Below are 21,023 nucleotides of genomic sequence, written 5' to 3' on the forward strand. Positions count from 1 at the left end.
CAATATTTGATAATAGGATCTTGTTAAAACATTACAATCATATGTCTTTGGGCCTAATTTCATGTCCCTGTTATATAATAACGTTTAGTGTTTTAAAAACCTCGGGGAAGGATTGCACAGTTTTGAGAGATTGCAACAGCTTCCTGCACCCTCTCATGAAAAAAGGAGCTGTACACACTCTGTGTTAAAGTGTGTCATGTGACTGCGCTAAAAACACTGCCTGACTTCAGGTGGAGAGCTCATGTAGACTGTGCAGACAACACTGTTCCGGCCTGGAGGTCCTTGTATAAACCGCCTTTGCCTAATCACTCAGGCATCATCACCACTGGGCGCCATGTCCACCGTATTGACCCTGCGGTTAGTAAAGACTGTGTTTTGAGTAGAGAGGAATAAACAGTGTTTCACCTTTACTGGCTGTACAAGGCTGGACTCCTTGGTTAATGTTTTTACCAAGTTGCTGAATTCTTTAAATGTGATTTTTTTTACTAAAGAATTATTCATTTTTAACTTTCCTTACAGTGACAAGACACAATTTAAAAACTGCTTTAATTAATATTATATTTGGCCAAGGAAAACTGGCAATCTGAAAAACCAGGAAAAACAAGCTGCAGGGATCCAGAATTTATTATGCTGCATTCATGTTGAAATTGTTGTTGAAAACAAGAATTAAAATTGACTTTGCTTATTTTTCTTTAGTCCATGTGTAACAGGGGAGATCTGTGTTGACTGTCTGATGTACAGTGCCTTGCGAAAGTATTCGGCCCCCTTGAACTTTGCGACCTTTTGCCACATTTCAGGCTTCAAACATAAAGATATGAAACTGTAATTGTTTGTGAAGAATCAACAACAAGTGGGACACAATCATGAAGTGGAACGAAATTTATTGGATATTTCAAACTTTTTTAACAAATAAAAAACTGAAAAATTGGGCGTGCAAAATTATTCAGCCCCTTTACTTTCAGTGCAGCAAACTCTCTCCAGAAGTTCAGTGAGGATCTCTGAATGATCCAATGTTGACCTAAATGACTAATGATGATAAATAGAATCCACCTGTGTGTAATCAAGTCTCTGTATAAATGCACCTGCACTGTGATAGTCTCAGAGGTCCGTTTAAAGCGCAGAGAGCATCATGAAGAACAAGGAACACACCAGGCAGGTCCGAGATACTGTTGTGGAGAAGTTTAAAGCCGGATTTGGATACAAAAAGATTTCCCAAGCTTTAAACATCCCAAGGAGCACTGTGCAAGCGATAATATTGAAATGGAAGGAGTATCAGACCACTGCAAATCTACCAAGACCTGGCCGTCCCTCTAAACTTTCAGCTCATACAAGGAGAAGACTGATCAGAGATGCAGCCAAGAGGCCCATGATCACTCTGGATGAACTGCAGAGATCTACAGCTGAGGTGGGAGACTCTGTCCATAGGACAACAATCAGTCGTATACTGCACAAATCTGGCCTTTATGGAAGAGTGGCAAGAAGAAAGCCATTTCTTAAAGATATCCATAAAAAGTGTTGTTTACAGTTTGCCACAAGCCACCTGGGAGACACACCAAACATGTGGAAGAAGGTGCTCTGGTCAGATGAAACCAAAATCGAACTTTTTGGCAACAATGCAAAACTTTATGTTTGGCGTAAAAGCAACACAGCTCATCACCCTGAACACACCATCCCCACTGTCAAACATGGTGGTGGCAGCATCATGGTTTGGGCCTGCTTTTCTTCAGCAGGGACAGGGAAGATGGTTAAAATTGATGGGAAGATGGATGGAGCCAAATACAGGACCATTCTGGAAGAAAGATGGAGTCTGCAAAAGACCTGAGACTGGGACGGAGATTTGTCTTCCAACAAGACAATGATCCAAAACATAAAGCAAAATCTACAATGGAATGGTTCACAAATAAACATATCCAGGTGTTAGAATGGCCAAGTCAAAGTCCAGACCTGAATCCAATCGAGAATCTGTGGAAAGAACTGAAAACTGCTGTTCACAAATGCTCTCCATCCAACCTCACTGAGCTCGAGCTGTTTTGCAAGGAGGAATGGGCAAAAATTTCAGTCTCTCGATGTGCAAAACTGATAGAGACATACTCCAAGCGACTTACAGCTGTAATCGCAGCAAAAGGTGGCGCTACAAAGTATTAACTTAAGGGGGCTGAATAATTTTGCACGCCCAATTTTTCAGTTTTTTATTTGTTAAAAAAGTTTGAAATATCCAGTAAATTTCGTTCCACTTCATGATTGTGTCCCACTTGTTGTTGATTCTTCACAAAAAATTACAGTTTCATATCTTTATGTTTGAAGCCTAAAATGTGGCAAAAGGTCGCAAAGTTCAAGGGGGCCGAATACTTTCGCAAGGCACTGTATGTATGGTGCTGCAGGAAGAGGGCAGCAGCCTCGTAAGATCTGCCTGTCAGTCATGGCGATGACACGAAGAGGTGGGGAAGAGGGTGTGTTGGCTTTCCCTCTCTCTGAGTGGCTGAGAGGCGGGCCTTGGGGGATTGCTGGACCTATAAAATAACGTTCTGTTGTTCCCTCAGATCTGCCCCTCCAGACCAACAATTGTCTAGCGGAAGCACTGCTCTAAGAGACTGTGAACGGACGGAGAAAGAAAACAAAAGAAAAACAAAGGGAAGAATATAAAAAAGAGCGAGGGGAACCCTTGGGCAGACCCCCAACAGGGTATAAGAATAGGTGGAGGGAACGATAGAGGTATAGGACGGAGACCCGGGCCATACGGCTAGCGACGGTCCGGGAAATGCTGCGGAGTGCAGCAACTTTATTTTGTAGTTTTGATTAGAAGTGTATTATTTTCTCTTTTTCTTTGTACCTTCTGTTTTTGATTATTATTTATTTAGGCACCTGCAAGTGTCTATATGGCCATTCTTAGTTACCATTGCTGGTATCTGGGAACGACAGACCATTAGTAACAAATAATAATAAACAATAATTAACACCGAGTGGTGTTTAGCACGACAAATTTCTGAATTCCTCACCCTTCCACACCATGATCTGCAGAGTTTTCAGCAGTGTTGGTGTATGAATGAGGGATTGTGTGTGCTGGGGGAGGACGGAGAGCTACAGTTTTTTTGTGTGAAATTAATGTGTGTATTTGCATATACAGTCACCTCCAAAATTATTTGCACCCTTGATAGAGATGAACAAAAAAGACTGTATAAAATAAATACCAGTACTGAGCTATATTGTAATTTTTCAACATATGGAATATATTTGACTTTATTAATGAGTCAATGGAATCAACCAAAATTAAACATTTCTCAAATTATAAATTTATTTCCAAAAAAATGAAGTGTCACAATTATTGGCACCCTTGTTTTCAGTACTTTGTGCACCCTCCCCTTGCAAGGATAACGGCACTGAGTCTTTTTCTATAATGTTAAATGAGATTGGAGAACACATTGGGAGGGATCTTCGACCATTCCTCCATACAGAATCTTTCCAGATCCTTGATATCCTTCGGTCTGCTTATGGACTGCCCTCTTCAATTGAAACCACAGGTTTTCAATGGAGTTCAAGTCCGGAGGCTGAGATGGCCATTGCAAAATATTGATTTTGTGGTCAATTAACCATTTCTTTGTGGATTTGGATGTGTGCTTGGGGTCATTGTCTTGCTGGAAGATCCACTTGCAGCCAAGTTTCAGCCTCCTGGCAGAAGCAACCAGGTTTTTGACTAAAATGTCCTGGTACTGGGTAGAGTTCATGATGCCGTTGACCTTAACAAGGGCCCCGGGACCAGTGAAAGCAAAACAGACCCATAACATCAAAGATCCACCACCATATTTTACGGTATTATTATTATTTATTTCTTAGCTGACGCCCTTATCCAGGGTGACTTACAATTGTTACAATTATATCACATTATTTTTACATACAATTACCCATTTATACAGCTGGGTTTTTACTGGAGCAATCTAGGTAAAGTACCTTGTTCAAGGGTACAACAGCAGTGTCCTCCACCGGGGATTGAACCCATGACCCTCCGGTCAAGAATCCAGAGCCCTAACCACTACTCCACACTGCTGCCAGTAGGTATGAGGTTCTTTTCTGCAAATGCATCCTTCTTTCGACGCCAAACCCACCCCTGGTGTGCGTGGCCAAAGAGCTCTATTTTCATCTCATCTGACCATAGCACCCGGTTCCAATCGAAGTGCCAATGCCGTTTAGCAAACTCCAGGTGCTTACAGTAAAGGCTTTTTTCTGGCAACCCTTCCAAATAGCCTATTGGCATGGAGGTGGTGTCTGATTGGAGATTTGGAGACTTGGTGATCCCAAGATGCAACCAAGTTCTGTAATTCTCCAGCTGTGGCCCTTGGATTTCCCTTTGCCTCCCGAACCATCTGCCTCACTGTGCGTGGGGGTAAGATACACTTGCGTCCTCTACCAGGCAAGTTTACCACTGTTCCAGTGGTTTTGAACTTAATTATTGCCCTAATAGTCGTAAGTGGTATATTTAGTTTTTTAGCTATTGTTAGCTATTATACCCATTGACTGATTTATGAAGGTCAACAACCATTTGTTTCTTTTCATTTGTGAGTTCTTTTCCTTTCCCCATGGTGATGGATGACAAATGGATTTCATATTCGTGTTACCTCATTTTTATACCCCAGTGAAACAAGAAGCCATGGAAGGCCACAATACAGTTCCTTCTTCCTGAGATGAACTTAAACTTAATTTTGTTTGATTTTATTTATAAGAAACTTTAGGGGTGCCAATAATTCTGACACCTATCTTTTTGAGAACATTTTTTATTACTTGTTAATAAAAAAAACTCTGAGCAATTGTATTAGAATAAAAAATATGGTTTTCCCATATATTTGAGCATAAAATATAGCTCATTACCTTGGTGTTGTTTATTTTATACAACCTTTTTTTGCTCATCTTTATCAAGGGTGCCAATAATTTTGGAGATGACTAATATATATATATATATATATATATATATATATATATATATATATATATATATATATATATATATATACAGTACTTTGCAAATGTTTTAGGCAGGTGTGAAAAAATGCTGTAAAGTAACAATGCTTTAAAAAATAGACATGTTAATAGATTATAATTATCAATTAACTAAATGCAAAGTGAGTGAACAGAAGAAAAATTTAAATCAAATCCATGTTTGGTGTGACCACCCTTTGCCTTCAAAGCAGCATCAATTCTTCTAGGTACACTTGCACAAAGTCAGGGATTTTGTAGGCATATAGTCAGGTGTATGATTAAACAATTATACTAAACAGGTGCTAATGATCATCAATTCAATATGTAGGTTGAAACACAATCATTAACTGAAACAGAAACAGTTGTGTAGGAGGAATAAAACTGGGTGAGGAACAGCCAAACTCAGCTAACAAGGTGAGGTTGCTGAAGACAGTTTACTGTCAAAAGTCATACACCATGGCAAGACTGAGCACAGCAACAAGACACAAGGTAGTTATACTGCAATAGCAAGGTCTCTCCCAGGCAGAAATTTCAAGGCAGACAGGGGTTTCCAGATGTGCTGTCCAAGCTCTTTTGAAGAAGCACAAAGAAACGGACAACGTTGAGGACCGTAGACGCAGTGGTCAGCCAAGGAAACTTACTGCAGCAGATGAAAGACACATCATGCTAACTTCCCTTCGCAATCGGAAGATGTCCAGCAGTGCCATCAGCTCAGAATTGGCAGAAAACAGTGGGACCCTGGTACACCCATCTACTGTCCGGAGAAGTCTGGTCAGAAGTTGCCTTCATGGAAGACTTGCGGCCAAAAAGCCATACCTTCGACGTGGAAACAAGGCCAAGCGACTCAACTATGCACGAAAACACAGGAACTGGGGTGCAGAAAAATGGCAGCAGGTGCTCTGGACTGATGAGTCAAAATCTGAAATATTTGGCTGTAGCAGAAGGCAGTTTGTTTGCCGAAGGGCTGGAGAGCTGGAGTACACGAATGAGTGTCTGCAGGCAACAGTGAAGCATGGTGGAGGTTCCTTCCAAGTTTGGGGCTGCATTTTTGCAAATGAAGTTGGGGATTTGGTCAAAATTAATGGTCTCCTCAATGCTGAGAAGTACAGGCAGATTCTTATCCATCATGCAATACCATCAGGGAGGCATCTGATTGGCCCCAAATTTATTCTGCAGCATGACAATGACCCCAAACATACAGCAAAAGTCATTAAGAACTATCTTCAGCGTAAAGAAGAACAAGGAGTCCTGGAAGTGATGGTATGGCCCCCACAGAGCCCTGATCTCAACATCATCGAGTCTGTCTGGGATTACATGAAGAGAGAGAAGCAACTGAGGCTGCCTAAATCCACAGAAGAACTGTGGTTAGTTCTCCAAGATGTTTGGGCCAACCTACCTGCCGAGTTCCTTCAAAAACTGTGTGCAAGTGTACCTAGAAGAATTGATGCTGTTTTGAAGGCAAAGGGTGGTTACACCAAATATTGATTTGATGTAGATTTTTCTTCTGTTCACTCACTTTGCATTTTGTTAATTGATAAATATAAACTATTAACATGTCTATTTTTGAAAGCAATCTTACTTTACAGCATTTTTTCACACCTGCCTAAAACTTTTGCACAGTACTGTATATATATAAAATTAAGATCTGTTTTTAAAAAAGGAATTTTGTGTTTTTATTGTAAATTATTCTATTTAATGTTTTTCCAAATGTTTCAATAAAGGACCGTCAAAGTCTCTCTCTTATATATATATATATATATATATATAACAAACACCATGTTATTTTGATTCTGCAGCCTTGCATGTATAGATGTTATCCTTCGGGCACCCTCTGCTGCAGCAAACCACAACTCAATTGCTGCTATTTATTTGGACAACGTCGCCCGACTCTCGCAATGTATAATGCTAGAGATTGTACTAAGAAGACGCAACACATATTTAAATTAATATATTGCGGCTCTTTCGTTAACATGTTTTCTCTTAGTAGTATGAAAAAATGTAATGTATGTTGTAATGAAAAAGCAAATTGCAATATGTTCGCGCTCTGACTGGCCCATCTCAGTGCATCTACCCCTTAGTGTTATCTGTTTCAAGTGTATTGTTCAAATGCATTTCAATGAAACTGTGTCTATGCTGCTGTCTCCACCAGGACAAATAAATACTAATACATTCAAACAATAAGTAATTTATTACAAAGCCACATTCAAACTGTTCTGATACACTCCATACCTGTAAAGGCTGGTGTTGAGAGAAGGCTTGAGAGGTTTGGATTTGCAGGAGGTAAAAATACATCATTTGCCTTTCTACATTACTGTTTAAATATATTTGAGTGACATTGTGTGTGTGTGTGGTGCTGTCATCACCAGGGCAATGGTGAACAAACTGTTAAATTAGTGAGGTTGATAAAACACTAAGATTCATGGTTTGGGCTGTCAATCACACTAAACAAACTGCCAAACTGCACTTACCTTGAGAGACCGGAGTGGAAGGGGGGCTCGAGGATTCTCCTTCATTAAAAAGAAAAAAAAAAGAGAAAAAATGTTTATAACAAAGCCAGATTCCTGCAGTGGGTTGTGAATCCACTGAAGTGATTACACTGCATACCTTGAGAGACCGGAGTGGAAGGGGAGCTTGTGGGGTCTGAATCTGTAAAGAAAACACACAACAACAAGATTTAGTGTTTCCTGTTTCAAGTGTATTGTTCAAAAGCATTTAAATGAAACTGTGCTGCTGTCTCCACCAGGACAATGCTGAGAATGACATGGTTTATTGTTTTCAAATAAATATAATAAATAGACAGTAAGAATGTATGTCTCTCCTGGGTATAACAATGAGGGGTAGCTGTCCCCTCTCACGCTCTTAATGACCGGGCTGGTTTCTGGTTCTTCAGATCTCTATGCTACACCCTGCCCTGCTCTGGAGGTCAGACAGCTACTGTAGGATCAGATGGACTGAGCCTCTGAGTCCCTGCTCACAGACTGGGGTACAAACACTGAGCTGAACAAGAGCACAGACTGAACAGGGAGCCTTCAGTCACAGCAGAACAAGGGGTACTGATAGCTGCAATCCATATCACCCCATTACCTCTGGAAGGATATTGACCATCCCATCAGCCTGAGCAGGGAGCCTGTGATTGATTCTCAAAGTGGAAACTGTTATCTAATCATGCTTCCCACTTTCAACCTGAAGGTTTACACTGAATTAAATGAGAACACAGTCTGAACAGGGTCCTCACCCTCACAGCAGAAGAAGGAGATCGGATTGTTGCAGCCATAGTCAGTCCATTCACCAGTCTTACTCATCATCACACAGTTCTGATCGCCTCCCCAATTGTTTGGTTGCCCATTGCTCCAGCTGTGAAATATGTAGTTATCCCCCTGGTGTGACCACTTCCAGGGCTCATTGAACAGGCCTATCCAGAAGGGCTTGCCCTGCGCTTTCTTCAGTATTTCTTCATTTTCACTGGCGTTCTTTATACTGACGAGGTCGGTGTGGTGTTCTCTACAGTATTGCTGAGCTTCAGTCCAGGTTTTCAGTTCTTCAATCAGGGTGTATCTCTCAGTGATGTTGCTGGTCTCTGTAAACACAAACAGCAGATCAAAATCAATGTCAGATCTCCTGTTGTATAGTGATTGAACCCGAGTCACACCCGGCTCAGCTATCAAGGTCATGAAAAGCAGCATCTCTAGCAGTGCATAGGAATCTCTTTAATTTATGTCTGAAAAGCATTTTATAGCAAAGTGGGGGATGGGGGAGTCTATTTAATGATTTAGGAATAATGACTGTTCTTTATCAAATTGACCATTCATAATTTCCTCACAGTCGGTGCACAATCAATATGAAGCAAACAGTATCATTAGGAGCACATTTCCCTCCCATGTGCTTTCATGTCTTTTTTGTACTGGCTGCTATTTGTCTGTTTCGAAGTAAGCATGTTCCAATGACAGTTTCAACATTCTAAAGCTCCGAGAGGGTCGACTGCATGATAATGAGCACCCTACTGAGGCAGTGCAATGACTGCTTAGTTCAGGTGGCTGTGGTATTTATTATTTTTATTTTTATTATACATGGTGAACAATAATTTCCTATAATCGTTGTTATTGTACAGTCTTATTGTACACGGTGGTGTCATAAGATTGCCAGTGTATGATAAGCGGGATGATAAAACTGCTAACCTCAATTTCTAAAAACAAACTCTACCACCAGTCCTTGAACACAACAACACTGTTTAAAGAGAAATACAAGTTACATTTGTCACGAGCAACAAGACTGGCTCATCACTGTGGAGGCTGTACCTCATGAAACATGGCATTTATGTAGCCTAGTGTTGGTTATGGAAGCACCTGCCAACCGAGCACATGTTGTGCTATCAGTCTGTCAGATCCTTTGCTCATGGTGACTGAAAATAACTTGTAACATGGAAATGCAACTTTTATAGCACAATACCTGTCAGACCCATTATTATTATTATTATTATTATTATTATTATTATTATTATTATTATTATTATTATTATTATTAATTTCTTAGCAGACGCACTTACCCAGGGCGACTTACAAGATATCACATTATTTTGACATACAATTACATTATTTTTTACACATTGTTTTTCACATACAATTACCCATATATACAGTTGGTTCAATCACTATACATGTATGTGTGTGATATACATTCATGTGTGTGAAGGCCAGCCCACTACACATAATACAGCAAAACTACACCCCCTTTAATCACCTTTTATGCTAATACAAATAGTTATTTTAACTGTTAAACATATTTATTCTACACATCTAATAAGTGCTACATATTTAAGACAAGGATTTTGCTATCAGGAATATATAGAATATAAACACAAAAATAAGAACTGTCTTTGAAGAATACACATTTTCTTATGTTTCTTATGAAGGAAAAAAAATAAGAAGAAAATATGTATGAATAACAAATCTTCTTAACATGTTTCTTAATAACAAACTTAGAAACACTGTATTTAAGAAGGTGTTTCTTCTTTTGAACGTTTCAAGATTATGGCCCCTGTGCAGTATCCAGGGGACCTGGCTTCAACCCTCAGTCCAGTCAGCTGTTTCATTAACAAAGGAATTGAATCTCAACTCACCGCTATAGCACATGAAATAGTTTATCTGATGGCAGAGTGAATCATCCCACTCTCCCTCTGAATTGACTGAAGCACAGAAGAGGTATGGTTCCCAGTTGGAGTAGATGACATCACCTCCACTGGACCACTGCCAGTTCTCCTTGTCATGATACAGCCCGATCCAGTGACCCGAGTTACTAGTTGAAGGTATAAGACCTATAAGCTTATTAACCCTGGCCTGGTCTTGAATGCTGGGCAGGTCTCTGCCTTGGTTTCTGCAGTAGCTCTGAGCTCCCTGCCATGTCTTCCCAGTTCTTTCATAGAAACACTGACCAGAGGAGCCGCCTGGGGAGAGGGGACAGCACAATAAAGATGAGTGAAAACGTGTTCTTCACAGAAAAGATTTCCACTGGAAATGGAACCAAAAGTCACAGATTACTGGTCTTGTAAGAATCAGGGATACTAGTAGAACTGTATGGTGATTATAAATATACTAACAACATGCTTGTGGTCTGTACTATAACATGAGTAACATTCTGGCATGAGTGACGAAGGTCATGGAAACACCAGCTAGCCAAATAAATCATTGTGAGAAACACTCAATTCACTGTCAATTAATGCTAATGTTATTTTAGAATGTGTAAAGGTACATGTCTTGTTATTATAGGATATTGCACAGCACAGCACAATACCTTAAAGCCTAAGGAAATATAACTGGTGTTTTGTTTACCCTTTTACCCCATTTAGACTATGATTGATTCTCTATGATTGAATCTCAAAGTGGAAACTGGTAGATTTGTCACCACCAGGACCTATTGAAGAGATCTAATCATGCTTCCCTCTTTCAACCTGAAGGTTTACACTGAATTAAATGAGAACACAGTCTGAACAGGGTCCTCACCCTCACAGCAGAAGAAGGAATTCTGATTTTTGCAGCCATAGTCATTCCATCCACCAGTCTTACTCATCGCCACACAGTTCTCATCCCCTCCCACATTGTTTGGTTCCCCGTTGCTCCAGCTGTGAAATGTGTAGTTATCCCCCTGGTGTGACCACTTCCAGGGCTCATTGAACAGGCCTATCCAGAAGGGCTTGCCCTGCGCTTTCTTCAGTATTTCTTCATTTTCACTGGCGTTCTTTATACTGACGAGGTCGGTGTGGTGTTCTCTACAGTATTGCTGAGCATAAGTCCAGGTTTTCAGTTCTTCAATCAGGGTGTATCTCTCAGTGATGTTGGTGGTCTCTGTAAACACAAACAAACAGTAGCTGAGAGGCTGGGAGCTGTGGAGGTGAGCTGGCTCTAAACCCAAAACAAACGGTGTGTTTTAATCAATTCTACAATTTATCACAAACTGTGTCTTGTCTACAGTCAAGTACATGTTTGTGTTGTTTAAAAATAAGGGGCAGGGGCTCTCGAGTGGCACATTCGGTAAAGGCACTCCGTGTGGAGTGCAGAATGCACCCTATAGCCTGGTGGTCATCAGTTCGAGTCAAGGCTATTCCACTGATGACCATGGATGGGAGTTCCCAGCGGTATTCATTGTGAAGTCATTTTAGAGAATGGCTTATGTAAGTAATACAATGTCGTCTGCAGTACTAGTGGAAAATATTTTAAGATACGGAGGCAGATGTTTCGCTAGTAGAACATTGCATTTGAAGAGCCGAAAACCTTGTTTTGTGTATGGTAAGCTATGAAGGAGTTTCTATTGTAATTGCATGCAATTTACAGTTTTGAAGCTAAGCGATTAGAAGAGAATCTCTTACAGTGAAATCTATAGAAGTTGCTTTGACTCGAATGTTATTAGTTAGTTCATTGATATATTGTTGTCTAAATGCCTTGTTTGTCGTAACGTTGCTCAATGAAATATTGACTGTGCAATTGTTTTAATGTATTGCCTGCTTCATTGTTTATGTTGACATTCTGATGTTTTTACATTGCTTGTTTTTATTTTTCTGAACATACTATTAGATTGAATGCATGTTTAATAAATCCCCTTGTTTTAATAGATTCCTAATAAATCATTTGCCTGTGTAACAACCTCGATTTATGAACTAGATTGTGTTCTATTTGTAGTTTGTTGAGTAGAATCCTTATGCCTCTTCTATTGCCTATTATGTTTTCCCCTCATTTCTCCTTACTAAACTTTTACTTTTACCCACTTGAAACCCCAGAAATGTACCCTACTTAGCTCAATCAAGACGGTTGTCATGCTGATGTGCTGGGGAGGCTGCACTGTGGTTGATCCCCGGAGCCAGCATCGCAGCCGTTGTGTGTGCTGATGCGCCAGGGAGGCAAAATAAGCTGATCCCTGGAGCCAGCATTACACTTCAGCCATTAACACCAGACAGAAGGATATCTACATCATCATATGGAAGGAAACGCAAATGAATGGAGACACATATGGATCACATTAGTTTACTGTAAAGCTACGTCTTAGTTGGTGCTTATCTTGGCGAGAGCCGAGTTCAAATCAGCATGAAGTTTTAACATCTACTCTCGTGTAATGGAAATCATGAAGATCTGTATACATCCAGCGACTGCTGTGAATAGTGCAGCTGGCAACAAGGGAAAGACCTTGTGACAGCCTGGAGAGACAGCTGACAGGAGGAAAAAGACCCCATTGGGGCTGGTAAGGGTTAGCTACCCTTGTCGGCAGTATCCAGCTCTGTGTTTACAGGATGCTAGAGACACCCAAGGCTTCTAAGAAATTAAAGAGAAAAATACCCCTAGAGTCTGAGAGCGGGGGTGGAAGATGACTCAACGTTAGACAACACGGGTAACGACTTAGGAACGGAAACGGATATGAGTATGGAGAGTACTTCACAAAAGACTAGTTCAAGATCTGCAGTTAGCAAAGACATGGAACTCCAGGTTTGTGTCTGCGGCTGGAGCAAGGCGACAACGGTCAGGGGTTTGAAGATTCATCAAGGGAGAATAAAATGCTTGAGGGAGAAGGGACAAGGGCCTCGCATTGATCAGTACTTCTTACAAAGTCAGTCAAGTCAGTCGAATGAAATCCAGTGACAGGAAGCAAACCACAGTTCGCAGGATATCAGCACCCCCGTCATAGACGTGAGGACGACTTGCATGGACACAGTTAGTGATGAACTTAATGATCCTTGTCAACCCGGTCAGACGCATATGGAAGTGAGAGGTTTAGAGTTGAAAAAAGGAAGGAAAAAGTACAAACTTCTCCTGGAAAGTCTAGATGGCAACAGGAGATTGAACGCTTAGTTAGAGAAAGGAGACAGCTGAGGAAGCAATGGAGAAGAGCAGAACAAAGTCAGAAGGAGGGACTCAATCTCTTACAAAGGGTCATAAAAGATAAACTTGCAACATTGCGCAGAGCTGAGCGCCTACGGAAACACTACAAAAAGAAGAAGCGTGCGAGAGCTAACTTTTATAAAGACCCATTCAAATTTGTAAAGAAGTTATTCACCAGTGAGAAGAATGGCACACTAAAAGCATCTAAGGTTGAGCTGGAGAGATATTTGGAGGAAACACATACAGATTCAAAAAGGCAGGAGCCTATGTCAATTCCGTCAGACATCCCACCTATCAATCCACCAGAATACCAAATGGAGGACTGTGCACCTAAGTGGAAAGAAGTAGAGCAAGCGGTGAAAAAAGCAAGGGCTTCATCATCACCAGAGTGTACAAGAGTGCTTCAGGAGTTCTACGAATTCTGGGGAAATTGATGAAAGTGGCATGGGAAAAACAGGTTGTACCAAGAGCATGGCGCCGAGCAGGTGGAGTCTTTATACCTGAAGAAAAAGATTCTACAAGTATCAGTCAATTCCGTCCTATTTCCCTATTAAACGTAGAAGGCAAGATTTTCTTCAGCATTATTGCTCAGAGATTGTCAACTTACCTATTAAAGAACTGCTTCATTGACACTTCAATACAAAAAGCGGGCATTCCAGGTTTCCCAGGATGCTTAGAACACATCAATGTAGTCTGGCAACAAATTCAATCAGCTAAAAAGGAGAGGAAGGAGCTTCATGTGACATTCCTGGATTTGGCTAATGCATATGGTTCAGTGCCACATGAACTACTTTGGGCAGCATTTGATTTTTTCAGTGTACCGATTACAATAACAAATTTAGTGAAAGCCTACTTTGGAGATTTGCAATTTATTTTTTCAACCTCTGAATTCAGCACTACATGGCAATGCCTAGAGGTTGGAATAATGGCAGGACGCACCATTTCTCCACTGGCTTTTACCATGACAATGGAAGTAATCATTAGGGCATCAAAATGGGTAGTAGGAGGAGAGCGCTTGGCTTCTGGAATGCGACTACCACCAATTCGAGCATACATGGATGACATGACAACCATGATTACAACAGTAGCCTGCACTAATCGGTTATTGGGCAAATTAACCAATAACTTTGAATGGGCACGAATGCAATTCAAGCCCACTAAATCAAGGAGCATCTCTATAATTAAAGGCAAAGTAGTAGATAAAACATTCTTCATTAATGGTGAGGCAATACCAACAGTGTCTGAGAAGCCAGTGAAGAGTCTTGGGAGATGGTACGACGGGGATCTAAAGGACACAGTTTGTGTGGGAGAAGTTAGACAACAAGCAGTGGAAGGGTTAAAGAGCATAGACAGCTGCGCTCTACCAGGCAAACTAAAACTCTGGTGCTTTCAGTTTGGTCTACTGCCGAGGTTGCTGTGGCCACTGACTGTGTACAAGGTTTCTTTGACAACAGTAGAGAAGCTGGAAGCTTTAATCAGTTCATACATCAGGAAATGGTTGGGAGTTCCACGCTGCCTCAGCAGAGTGGGACTTTATGGTAAAGGAATACTGCAGCTACCAGTCTCCCCTGTAACCGAGGAGTTTAAGTGCGCCAAGGTCAGACTGGAAATGACATTAGTAGAGTCACGCGACAAATGCGTAAGGGAGGCAGCACCTGTGTTGAAAAGTGGAAGAAAGTGGGCGGCAAAGAAATCTGTGGAAGATGCAAAGGCTGCCCTTCGAATCGGTGATATCATGGAGCAAGTTCAGCATGGAAGAGGGGGTCTTGGTCTCAGTTCAGCTCCTCCTACATGGCACAAGGCAGCCCCAGCTCAAAGGAGGAAGCTGGTAGTCAACGAGGTGCAGGAGGAGAGGATGAGGTGTATAAAGGCCATTTCCCAGGCCAAGCAGGGAGAATGGATGAGATGGGAGAGTGTGGAACAACGCAAGATTGGCTGGCAAGACCTATGGTCAATGGAACAGAATAGGATCAGTTTCCTCATCAGGTCAACATATGATGTTCTCCCATCACCACAGAACCTAAACCTCTGGGTAGGAGAGGATCTCTCATATCCTTTGTGTTCATCACCTGCAACATTAAGGCACATTTTGACAGGATGTAAGGTGGCTCTCAGCCAAGGACGGTTTACTTGGCGCCATGACCAGGTGCTGCGATGTTTGGCCTTAGCATTGGAAGACAAGCGTAACATGACCAATAAGTTGCCACCTGTTCCATCAAAACATTACACACAAAAGACAACATTCCTCCGCCCAGGAGAGCAACCACCAAGTAAAGGTGTTAAAACCAATCCTCGCCCAGGACAACTGGAAGCTGCTAGAGACTGGAAAATGCTGGCAGATGTTGGTCAACGGCTTATTTTTTTGCCACCACTAACCTTTGACTAGATATTGTCTTGTGGTCTGGATCAGCACACCTTGTTCACCTGGTAAAGTTAACAGTGCCATGGGAGGATGCTGTAGATGAGGTGTATGAGAGGAATAAACTGCGCTATGCTCAACTCGCCACTGAAACGGAACAGTGAGGATGGAGAGTCCGGGTTTACCCAGTGGAAGTGGGTTGTCGAGGATTTGTGGCACACTCTACAACCCGGTTTCTCAGATACGTCGGATTCAGTGGCCAAGAGTGGCGTTGCACAGCGAAGAACTTATCTGAAGCAGCAGAGAGGAGCAGCAACTGGCTGTGGTTGAGACGGAAAGATTCTGGCTGGGGATCTCAAGCACAATAGAAAGAAAGAAACGCTGATGTACAGGTAAGTAAGCTGGGCTGAGTTGAGTGGGGGATGGAGGGGGGTGATGCTGGGACACCAGAATCACAGTCGAGCCCTCTTGAGGTGTCGTGGGCTAGTCGACGAAACACTGAGGATGGAAGGTGCCCACTTGAAGACCCCAGAGATGTACCCTACTTAGTTCAATCCAGACGGTTGTCATGCTGATGCGCTGGGGAGGCCGCACTGTGGTTGATCCCCGGAGCCAGCATCGCAGCCGTTGTGTGTGCTGATGCGCCAGGGAGGCAAAATAAGCTGATCCCTGGAACCAGCATTACACTTCAGCCATTAACACCAGACAGAAGGAAATATGGAAGGAAACACAAATGGATGGAGACACATATGGATCACATTAGTTTACTGTGAAGCTACGTCTTAGTTGGTGCTTATCTTGGCAAGAGCCGAGTTCAAATCAGCATGAAGTTTTAAAATCTACTCTCATGTAATGGAAATCATAATAACCATCAATAATATTTGTCTATATTTTAATATACCATTTTCCTTCAAATTTAAGCCGCACTTTCTGAACCATTTTTTGCTTCTCAAATAGACTGTGTCTTAAATGAGTACAGTATAGTGATGAGTGTATTAAAATCACCAGCAAAAGATGTGTCTACCCGAGTACACAAGCGGCAACGTGTATTCAGACAGTGATGTCTTTTTTTCTCTTTTCTCAGCAGTCAGTCACGTTGCTGCTTGTGTATTCAGGCAGTGATGTCTCTGTTCCTCATTTCTCAGCAGTCAGTCACGTTGCTGCTTGTGTATTCGGACAGTGATGTCTTTGTTCCTCTTTTCTCAGCAGTCAGTCACATTGCTGCTTGTGTATTCGGGCAGTGATGTCTTTGTTCCAATTCTCAGCAGTCAGTCACGTTGCTGCTTGTGTATTTGGGCAGTGATGTCTTTGTTCCTCTTTTCTCAGCAGTCAAAGACATCACTGCCCGAATACACAAGCAGCAACGTGACTGACTGCTGAGAAAAGTACCAAAACCTTCCTGTCCAGTCTTGAATCATCCATGACATACAGGCAGCCATTTTCAAAGAAGCGTCATTGGCTTCATGAGGAAGTAACAGGAACAGGGAACTCTGGACTATGTGGCTTGACACTTAATTCCGAGGGGTAAAAAGAAGTCGGTCACATAGAAAAGAGACAGAGCTTCGGTTCACTAATTCATTGACCTGTAGGGGAAATGATGTGGCAGCTGCAGATCATAAAAAGCAGCTGCAATCGTTCACCAAGGGGTCATGAGTGACGATGTAAATAGGGGTCAAAGCAATGTTATCTGTTCCTTCATTTTGGTTGTGTCATTGACCTGGAAGGACCCGTACTGTTGATGAAATAAATCGGGAGTGTTTGTTTGTACTGTCTGTTGTTGAGTGTATTAACTAGACGGCTAACATGTTCCGGAGCTTGATTATTTAACTGTCTGTTTTAATATTTTCTACAGTCAATATTTGAAGCTGTTATTACCTTTATTATTTGCATTATCCTTTAAATCAGTTTTACTATTATTGTTAAACTACAAAGTTCAGACGCCTTGAACATAGTCAGATAACCAATCGTTTGTGGAATTCTCTTTTTTTCTTGACTTGCATGGAGAAATGATTTAACTAATTTTGATACAAAAATTAGGAATAACCCAGTTACTCATTAAGGAAAAGATCAATTAGCTCTAAAAACCCTAATTTAATGACGCTGAGTGTGTGATGTGTGGGGCAAAAGGACATGGTCCAAAAGAAAAACCCTAACTTCCTTCCTTACTTCTGATGTAACAAGATTGGAGAGGAGAGTGGGTGAACTTGACCTAAGCACTGCAGCCGAGGATTTACAGAACTGAGAGGAACAGATCGAAGATCTCCAGCAACAGATGGAGCATCAAATAAACCACTAAGTACGCTGCTGCAACAAGAGGAGGACATTCCCAGACTCCATGCAGAGCTAGAACATGGAGAGGAGGAGCTCGAGAAAGCTAACGCAGAGATTTGCAGCCTCCGAAAGGGTCATCGGGAACTGATTTTTACTCAAATACTTTTACTTGGAATTAAAACAACCTCTCCAATTGTGAACAATACTGAGGCAGAGAGCCTAAAGGACTCAGTAAAAACTCTACAGGGAAGTAGCATGGCTCCAGGATAGACCAACGTCTCCAAGAAGCTGTTCCAAGCACTGCTAAGAGTGTAACCTCACTCCCTGAATACACTGCACAACCCAGAAGGCAAGTCCCTGGAGAGCCCAGAGCCCAGTCTACAACTCTGCAATGCGCAATGGTGAAGCACGCCAACTTGAACTGAGAACTAATGGTTTACACCACAAGTTAGCGTCAACTATCAGCAGCTAAAAAGAGCATCACCACTGAGGGACACACCAGTCATATCCAGGACATTTTTGACGATTGGAGACTGACAAGTGATCTGCATAAGGCCAGACTGCTCTTTCTCACACTTGTAGACACTGTACTGGAGTGGACATCTACAGTGTCAGCTAAGACCAGGACAAACTGATAAACTGTGCATTGCCTTAACAGGGAAATGCTCCAAACCACAGCAAACCCCAGCCCAGAGGGGAAGGTAAAACTGACAGCCCTACACCTCACCAGAGTGGGGAAACACAGTGTTATAGATCCATCCCTCTATCACTAACGAAATGTAGGTATTTTATGGAACTGCCTCTGAAACACAAACACATCATTGACTATATGTTTTTGTATCCTTTCAAGGGTAACTTGGATTCAGGTTTTGACTGAAAATATTTGCAAGTTGAAATAGTTTATGAGATATTAGCAGCTGTAGGAGTGGGTGGATTTGCAAACTCTACAAGCTCCCCTCACATGGATGCTTAATAATTATAATAACTAAAATAAATGAATAATCAATTGCAATATAGCAATAATTATGCCTTTACCTTTGTAGCACATGAAGGCTTTCTGAAGGTGGCAGGGTAAATCAATCCACTTTCCCTCTGAATTGACTGAAGCACAGAAGAGGTCTGCCCTCCAGTTGGAGTAGATGACATCATCGCTGTTAGACCACTGCCAGTTCTGTGTGTCATCACGATCCAGCCCGATCCAGGAATCCCCGAGAGAAGCTCCTGTAATAGTTAAGAGCTGCTTTGCTTCTTCCTGGCTGCGCACAGTGGCCAGGTCTGTGTGCTTCTCTCTACAGTAGCTCTGAGCTTCAGACCAGCTCTTCACAGTTTTCACAAACACGTGTTTTCTGATCTGGTTGTATGCAGGCACACAAAACCCTGATAAAGAAAAAAACAGCATGATTAACACTAGAACGAGCAAGGTGGGCATTTTGACCGGTTTTTGGATTTAAATTTAAATATTAAGATACAGAGCTGTGCTTTCCTGACTTTTACTAAATATATGTACCAATTACCCTGACAAAGAAAGAATTGTGTAGCTGCAAAAATTAGAGAGATAAAATAATGTCATACCTATTCCGACCAGGAGCAGACAAATCGACCGCTACATAGAAAACATATTAAAACAATGAGGTGTTGCGGTATTATTTGTATTCATCAGTCAGGACTTGCAGACATGTATTGAAGTTTGATTATATCAGTCTGCATTCCTCAAGTGAGCGGTCTGTTGACATTTCTATTGTTTCAATGAGCCTCCTGATAGCCCATCAATCAGCCTTGACAGCTCACGGTGCCAGGCTGTGTGTGGAGCGGAGCGAGCCCATTGTATATGGAGCGGGGGAGCAGAGCCTGCTCTTTCACAGCACTAACAACTGAACACGGGTTGATTTTTCTTAAATACATGTTTGGCCAGGGAGTTTGCACAGGAAATTAAAGAAAAAAGAAGCAGTCAGTATATAGTATTTTCCATCAACAATCCGGGAACAGCACTGCACTTGTATCACAAACAACTGTGTTTGCACCACGAGCACTACTTCACTCACTAACAGACTTGTGTATGTGTTTTGTGTTTCGTGTGGGTGTATAAAGAACAGGACTATTATTTCGAGACAAACCCAGGGATTACAATTTAAGTAACACACACCGCTGTATTACTTAGCAGCATTTATTGTTTACTGTTTGTTTTGCTGTCAGGCACTAGACATACAAACCCATTAAACAACTTTGCACCTGGATTATAATTCTCTGTCTGTTCATTGATCACCTGCACACTGTTAACCACTTTGCCACATGTTCTTATACAGTTCTACGATTATTTCCCAATACACCAGTACAGAACGGACAAGTAGTAGCATTGCATTCGATAGAACAAAACAATGTAGTTTAACAAAAAAAGGGAATAACTTTTCTGTTCGTTACTTCTTTTTGGGTTTTCTTTTGTAATGAGAGAAACAAACACTATGGTCTGAAACCCTTCTTGCTGGCTGCAAAAATCCACATTTGAATTTCCTTCAGCCTCCCGCATTGTACACGTTTACTTTTACCCGCCTTTCTTCTAAATTTCCAACCCCCAAATGAAAAAGGAAAGTTTCTCAAAATTTAAAAGAGGCATGCTGTGCACATCTGAGACAGGACATGTGTTTACAGTGCCTTGCATAAGTATTCACCCCCCTTGGACTTTTCCACATTTTGTAGTGTTACAACCTGGAATTAAAATGGATTTAATTAGGATTTTTTGTCACTGATCGACACAAAATAGTCCATAATGTCGAAGTGGGGAAAAAATCTACATATTTTTCAAAATTATTTACAAATAAAAAACTGAAAAGTCTTGATTGCATAAGTATTCACCCCCTTTGCTGTGACACCCCTAAATAAGCTCTGGTGCAACCAATTGCCTTCAGAAGTCACATAATTAGTTGAATGGAGTCCACCTGTGTGCAATTAAAGTGTCACATGATCTCAGATTAAATACACCTGTTTCTGGAAGGCCCCAGAGTTTGTTAGGGAGCATAGCTAAACAAACAGCATCATGAAGACCAAGGAGCTGTCAAAACAAGTCAGGG

General features: G+C 41.5%; 1 protein-coding gene across 1 annotated transcript in view; it reads right to left on the reverse strand.

Annotated features, from left to right (window-relative positions):
- Positions 1-21,023, reverse strand: part of LOC117422808 (macrophage mannose receptor 1-like) — a 43,275-nt gene that overhangs the window by 16,434 nt on the left and 5,818 nt on the right. Inside the window, exons 2-7 of the mRNA XM_059015708.1 lie at positions 18,994-19,335; positions 10,965-11,306; positions 10,085-10,408; positions 8,204-8,545; positions 7,573-7,614; positions 7,437-7,475 (exon numbers count right to left, since the gene is read on the reverse strand). Coding sequence (XP_058871691.1) covers positions 7,437-7,475; positions 7,573-7,614; positions 8,204-8,545; positions 10,085-10,408; positions 10,965-11,306; positions 18,994-19,335 — 1,431 coding nt within the window. The remainder of the gene's footprint in view (positions 1-7,436; positions 7,476-7,572; positions 7,615-8,203; positions 8,546-10,084; positions 10,409-10,964; positions 11,307-18,993; positions 19,336-21,023) is intronic.

This window comes from Acipenser ruthenus, chromosome 51 (assembly GCF_902713425.1).
Source record: "Acipenser ruthenus chromosome 51, fAciRut3.2 maternal haplotype, whole genome shotgun sequence".
Lineage (NCBI taxonomy): Eukaryota > Metazoa > Chordata > Actinopteri > Acipenseriformes > Acipenseridae > Acipenser > Acipenser ruthenus.